The 7,195-nt window shown below is 43.3% G+C and overlaps 2 protein-coding genes across 2 annotated transcripts in view; one reads left to right on the top strand and one right to left on the bottom strand.

The window, feature by feature from the left end:
* Window positions 1-3,271: 3,271 nt before the first annotated feature.
* Window positions 3,272-7,031, top strand: LOC311274109 (complement C1q tumor necrosis factor-related protein 3-like; the record flags this gene model as incomplete). Its single annotated transcript, XM_084381525.1, has 5 exons — window positions 3,272-3,362; window positions 4,048-4,110; window positions 4,183-4,245; window positions 6,496-6,630; window positions 6,702-7,031. The coding sequence occupies 5 exons, from the start codon at window positions 3,272-3,274 to the stop codon at window positions 6,980-6,982; spliced, it is 633 nt and encodes a 210-aa protein (XP_084237651.1). The 3' UTR covers window positions 6,983-7,031.
* A 4-nt stretch (window positions 7,032-7,035) lies between these two features.
* The window catches only part of mapkbp1 (mitogen-activated protein kinase binding protein 1), a gene marked incomplete at its 3' end in the record, with an annotated part of 32,818 nt that continues 32,658 nt past the window's right edge, over window positions 7,036-7,195 (bottom strand). The window contains 1 exon segment of the mRNA XM_084381524.1: window positions 7,036-7,092. Within this exon segment, the coding sequence (XP_084237650.1) occupies window positions 7,036-7,092 (57 nt within the window).

The raw sequence follows: 7,195 nt of genomic DNA, 5'->3' as shown, positions 1-7,195 counted from the left end.
TCCAAAACAGAGAACCTTGAACTGCCACAGCCCCCGCCCGGTGCAGAAGGCTGTCATGGGCCTGGACTCAGCCGCGAGGGGTACCTGGTAATACCCGCTGCGGAGGTCCAGGGATGACAACCAGGAGGACCCTGAGACCAGGTCCAGTGACTCATCAATGCGAGGCAGGGGGTGTGGATCCTTCTTGGTTACTCCATTCACTGGTCTGTAGTCTGAGCAGAGCCGCCAGCCGACTTTCTTAGGGACCATGACAACGGCTTCTGCCCACGGGCTATCTGAAGGCTCAATGAGGTCTGCCTGCAGCATTTTCGCCACAGCTTCATCACAAGCCTGCTGACAAGCCAGGGGGAGGCATCGAGGGCGACACTTGATAGGCTGTGCATCTCCTGTGTCGATCTCGTGCTGCAAAAGATTTGTTCTCCCCACCTCTTCATCACTCAGAGCAAAACAGTCTCGAAACTCCATCAGCACCTGCCACAGCTGTTCTTGCTGCTGCGGGTCCAGGCTGCTACAGTTCCTCTCCCATATCTCTCTCACTGCAGCCAACACCCTCTCCTCCCCCATCTGTGGTAACGAGGGTGGGGCTGCCGCATGGATGCCTGCTTGGACTGATGGAGCAATTCTCACTTGGGGGGAGACACAGGAGACAGGAACCTGGGAAAGGAGTGGACAACAACAGTCTCTACTGCATTAGCTACATGACGGCCAGGGAGTGTGTCAGGAAGAAGCCTGGGGAACAAGGTGATAACTGGCCCCTCTTGAAAACTCACTGTCCCTCTTAGGAGATCCAGCTGGCAAACTGCGGCCCTTAAGAAGTCAAGACCCAGGATACATGGCTCCTGTACTGCAGCTATCCATGCTGGGTGATGCAGCGTTCTTCCCCCCACAGTCTCAGACAGCACGCCCCTGCCCTTCAAAGGAGCCAGCTCACCTGTGACTGTGCGCAGTCGCACCAAGGTGGGCTCGAGCTGTGTCCCCTCTGGTACCACATCTGGTCTCACCACAGTCACTGTCACTGGCTAACAGTTCAAACTGTGCCAGGAAAGCCTCCCAATCTGACCTACCGGAGTACTTGGGGGTCTTGACGGCTGAGACAACAACCGGGCGTAGAGCACCATCACGTCTGCCGCCATCCTCTGCCCATTGGTCACTTCCGGTGCAGCGAGGAGTGGCGCGAATCGCCGGGGAAGGGGTCAGGCTGGCCTTGCTAGCCATTTTCACCGCAGCATCTCTCAGACGATCCTTCGGTGCGTGTGCAGTTCTCATGAACTCACTGGTCATGTCCTCCGACCACCCACAAGCACTGCCGTCCCCCTTGTCCGTCCTCACCTCATCCTTCACTTTCTTTCCTCGTCTGCCATCCATGACACGTGTCGGCTAACAGGCCAACTCGAGAGCGACGCCGAACCAGCCTGACAGGATGCCGTCTTCCGTCCAAAGTCACTTCTGACACCGGTGTAACGTTTCACAGAAGTGTCCGAGACGGGAGGGTAACAGGCTGACAGCCTATGGCTTTTAACCAGGGACGTTACAATGTCTTCTTCAGACTGATTCTGTAAAGTCTCATCTTTACAACAACATCACAATCTGAGCCAGAGAATAAATGTTGTTGAGTCCAGTTGAGACAGAAGACAGAAGACAGAAGACGTCAACAATCAGACTGACGGTCAGAGACTCTGATCAGCTGATGACCTAAACCATCCTTACTGAGCTGTTAATGAACTCAGACAGTTTGTGACGAGCAGCAGTTACTTTAAACATGTGATCAGCTGCTGGTTGTGACGGCGGCCTGTAGGGGGCAGCACAGGACACAGGACGACCCGGTTTATGATGAAACAATAATATTGTGTCTGAACATCATTAAAGATGAATCTGATCCATTAAAACTCTTTTAATTATTACTGGAAACTTTAATTCAGAGCTAAAACAAGTTGTTGATTAACTGATGTGTCAATTAATAGAAAAATAATCAACAGCCAGGTCGTCCACTGAGTCCGGTTCTGCCCGAGGTTTCTGCTGCTAAAGGCAGTTTAGAGCTGCTCAGTTTGGAAAGTGTCATGAGATGAGTTCTGTTTTGAACTGGTGCTGCACAAATAAACATTGATTGATTGATTGATTGATTGATTGATTGATTGATTGATTGAATTATTTTCCTTTGTTCAGGTTTTCAGATGAGACTGAGCGACGGAGACGTTCTGATTCAGGAGCTGCAGAGAAACACGACGAGTCTGAATTTATTATTTTCAACATGTTGATTTATTTCACTTTATTTTCTCTGTTGAAAATTTAAAGATAAACAGACATGAAGTCGCAGGAAGTACTCAGATACTTTACTTCAGTAAAAGTACTAATAACACACTAAAAAGTACAAATAATCAAGCAAAGTACAAGTACAGTACCTGAATACATGTACATGGTTACTTTCAACCACAAGGATGCAAAGAAAATACTGAATTTCTAATGTAATAGATTACTTTATATACACACAAAAGGTGGTTATGTAAAGTAAATACAGGCTCGGAGAGTAACACATTACATGTAACAGGATTATGTAATCAGGATACCAAAAATGGTAACTGTATTCTGATAAAGTTACAGAAAACAAAGTAACAGAGTATTTAAGTTACATTAATTACAAGAGTAATTGTATCAGAATACATTTATTAAAGTAATCCTCCCGACACTGATGATAACCATGTGGAGGACTGTTTAATTAATAAACATATATATAAATATTAATTATTAAACATTTAATAAATGAATGAGATGTTAAATCCGTCAGGTGTGATGTCATCGACTCTCTGGCTTTAATATCTGAGATAATCAGCTGTTAAAATAAAGTTTCTGTAGATGAAACAGAAATATAGAAAATAAATGTTTCAGCAGTGACGACACTCAAACTGAAGTTGCGTCAGTTATGAATCAGTTATTAATCTACATCAGTTATTAATCAGTTATTAATCTACATCAGTTATTAATCTACGTCAGTTATTAATCTACGTCAGTTATTAATCAGTTATTAATCTACGTCAGTTATTAATCAGTTATTAATCTACATCAGTTATTAATCTACGTCAGTTATTAATCAGTTATTAATCTACTCAGTTATTAATCAGTTATTAATCTACATCAGTTATTAATCTACGTCAGTTATTAATCAGTTATTAATCTACATCAGTTATTAATCAGTTATTAATCTACATCAGTTATTAATCTACGTCAGTTATTAATCTACGTCAGTAATTAATCAGTTATTCATCTACGTCAGCTGATGGATGTGGAGCTGCTCAGTGTTTCTGACTTTGACTTTGTGTTTCCAGTTTTGGAGCGACGGCTGATGAAGATCCAGACTCAGAGTTCAGGTGAGTGTCTCTGACGTACGGAGGCCCTGAAGGGTCAAATCAACATTCACTAAATCTGATCTGAATAGTTTTTATGTCTGTTGTTTAATCTTTCTAAGTTCTGTCAGTTTCCTATTTTATTGGTGACAATGTGAAAAAGAAATTCAGGGAATATTTTTAAGTTCTGGCAAAAGAAAAAAAGTTGTTTCTGTAAGTGTTTGTTAAACTTTATACTGGTACCGGTACCGGTACCGGTACCAGTACTGGTTCTGACCACCGGTGGCTGACGAATAAGAACCTCATTAAAATGTTTCCTCCTGATTTCACATAAATATATTTTCTGTCCTGCTTAAACCTGATTTTTCACTCATAAAAACAAATTTCATGAAAATGTGATTTGACTATTTTTAGTAGTAAAATCGTTTTTTTTTTCTTGAATTCAAGTCTTAAAAAAATCATCTGAATTTTTTCTTCACAGACGAAAATAAAGTTTGTTTTGACGTTTCTTTCAGGACGTTAGCTTGATGCTACGTTACTGACACCAGTTTGTTCCTGGTGTGTTTTCAGTTCAGTCGGATCAAATCTCCTCCGTTGAGTCCAGATTGACAGACGGACTCAGCAGCACCACAGGTCCAGACTGACTCACTTCATAGATTTTATTAACACACGTGATGATTTCTTACTGATGAATCTGTTTCCTGTTCAGCTCTGCAGCTCAGACTGAACGTCTGTGAGACGCAGCTGGAGCGTCTGGAGACAGAGAACACAGGTAACACTGCAGGCTGGACACACGTCAGACACGTCAGTTTACTGGTTCTGTCTCATCCTGGTTCTGTCTCAGTTTTTGTCCTCAGACTGAATCAGACTGAGGACCGTCTACAGGAGCTCACCGACACAAACTCAGGTTTGGACTTTAACACTTCGTTACAACTAAACAAAGAACTGAGGACATTTCATCTTCACAGTCTCGATGTTGGTTTCTGTTTTATTGTTCGATCATCTGCTGACCGGGCAAAATCTTCATCGTCCTGTTTTTAAATGCTTGTTGTACGGACGCCCCGAGAGGCCAGTGTAGACGTTCTGCTGGCCCGGTCTCTGAGCCGGATCATCTTTCTGCGTTCTTCATTTATTTTACCAGCTGTGAAAACACGGAGTTGAAAACATCTTTCCAGCAGAAAACTTGTCTTTTAGCAGAAAAAAACATTTTTTTAAGACAAAACTTTTCTTCACACGGTGAAAAACAAAATGCTCCTGAAAAGAAAAAGTATTTTTCTTAGTTTCAGGAGTTATTTGTGTTTTTGTTTGATTCAAAAATGATCATTTTTTCCTTTTGAGGAACTTTTTTTCTCCACTCGCTCACAGTGTTGTGCTCACACCACACGAGGCACCATGTGTAGTGCTTCATGCAACAGTAATAGAGAGTTTTGGGTTAAATTTGGCTATCAATAATAATTAATGATTATCAGGGATAATTATTAATTATGATTACTAATAAGGTCCAGTTTACATTAGATCACCTCGGGGCACCACCCTTGAAGGAAAAACAGCCAATTCACCAAATCAGTCTCAGAAAAGTTACTAAACTGTTTGTAACTCTGATTAATAATTAACTTAATAACTACAACCAGTATCACCATAACAGCTGTGATGGTCGAAGGATTCTGGAGCTCTTGACAGAGTCGAGGTTGGCAACATTCACTCTTGTACAATATTAAATAGACAACATGTGGGTTAAAAAGTCTTTTATTTACACAAAGATGAAACACACTAACTAACATGTACTATATACAGGTGTGTGTGTGTGTGTGTGTGTGTGTGTGTGTGTGTGTGTGTGTGTGTGTGTGACGTGATGCCAGGTTATAGAAGATGGTTAGTTGCATGTAAAGACTCTGAGTCTGTGTGAAGCATCATTCACTAACTAGAATCAGCCGTCTAGGAAAGCAAACTACCAATAACCTGACCTGAGATCACAGTAACACTCCAACAGTGGACACACACACATTGAACACATGTGCATCACATCAACCAGAGTTTAAAGTCCTGTGCTTAGCCGTGCTATGCTATCTAAGCCCAGTTCAACGTTACCAGTCTTTGAAGAAAAGGTGCTGGTGGCTGCAGGAGAACGTTGGGTTCCAGTGTTGATGCTGTTCTTGCTGTGCAACGTTGATGAAAGTCGGCAGAGGAGGAAACGGTTCGCTCCTTTCCTTTGCAGGGATAGCAGCTCAGTGCTAACCTGCTCTGTGTTCCTCAGATTGTGAAGTTAGCTGGCAAGCTTTGCGTCGCAGCTGCTGGTGCTAACTGATCAGGAATACTGGCAGGACCTCGTGTCGCTGCAGTGAGGAGAAGTTCTTTGGGCCTGCTGCAGATGAAGCTTGCAGCTCTCTGCAGCTGTTAGGCCCAGAAGAGATGTTGAGGGCAGGCAGCCCTGTGGGGGGGGGGGGGGGGGGGGGGGGGGAGATGGAGAGGAGCCACTGAGGAGAAGAAGTTGGAGGAGAAGAGAGAGAACAAAGGAAGGCGCTGGAGTTTTGACTCTGATCAGAGGGGGGTCTGTCACGCTGACCAATAGTAGCTCAAAGCTGAATTTTGCACCCAGGTGTGAAGAATGGGGAATTCTGGGACACTGAGTTCAGTTCAGAGTCCATTTTGAAATCCACAAAGAATGACTTCATCTGTGGGTCCCAACAACAGAAAACAGAAAAGTTGCAAGAATTTTTTAATTTTTTTATTTGTGAAATTCAGTGTGAAAAAAGATTCAGGAGATGTTTCTGTGTTAAAATGTGAAACAGTTGAAAAAAGTTCTGTCTTAAAGAAACACTATATTCATAATAACAAAACATTTGATGTGTGACAGCGAAGTGGAAGAAAGTTTAAACTCACTTTCACACTTTAAGTTTTTGTTTTGCTCCGTTTCACAAATGACAAAATGTGCGAAAGTGAAACGACATCAGGAAACTTTCATTTGGAAGATTAAACTATTTTACTGTTTCACATGGAAAGTCCACAGATGGAAGAAATGAAGGAACTTTTAAAGATTTTCCTGCAAACGTTTTATTTTCCTTCAGTTTTAAACTCAGGAGAGAAAACTCAGATTTAGATCAGACGAGAAAGATTTGTCCCTTCAGGGCTTCTGTACTATTGAATGTGTTTTTGAAAGGTGAGCTGGAGCTGAAGGTGGCGTTCTCAGCCGGCCTGACCGATTCAGGATCAGTCGGACCGTTTGACGAGGAGACGACTCTGATCTTCTCCAAAGTCATCACCAACGTGGGCGGAGCCTACAACCAGACTGCAGGTGAGACAGAGTGTTAACTCCGCCCCTATGTGTCTATCAGCGTTAACTCCGCCCCTCTCTGTGTCTGTCAGGTGTGTTCACCGCTCCTGTCAGAGGACTTTACTTCTTTAGCTACACGGCTGCAGATTACCTCAAAGGCTACATGGGTCTCTACCTGTACAGGAACAACCGGCCAATCATCTTCAATCTGGACCTCAACAACCACGGTGGTTACGCCTCCACATCCAACGGCGTGGCTCTGCAGCTGGAGGAGGGTGACGTGGTCCGCCTCAGTTTGCCGGCGAGCTACCGTCTCTATGACGACTCCAGAAACTTCAGCGTGTTCTCCGGGTTCCTGCTGTTCCCCCTCTGATGGACGGCGCCAGGGTCAGGGTAGGAGTGAGACCTCCTCTCTAACATAAACTATCAGTTATCAGACTGGAACTGAAGGAGTGGACTTTTGTTTTGATAGTGACTTCCTGTCTGTTAAAGAAACATGTTTACATCTCAGAAGCTAATAAACATTAAATTAACATCTAAACATGTGTAATTTATAACAAACGGACAGAGTTTAATTTAATTAACT

Source organism: Pagrus pagrus (genome assembly GCF_965226575.1).
Source record: "Pagrus pagrus genome assembly, chromosome: 18".
Lineage (NCBI taxonomy): Eukaryota > Metazoa > Chordata > Actinopteri > Spariformes > Sparidae > Pagrus > Pagrus pagrus.
Note: the sequence above shows the minus strand (reverse complement) of the source record. Positions and strands in the feature narration are given on the sequence as shown.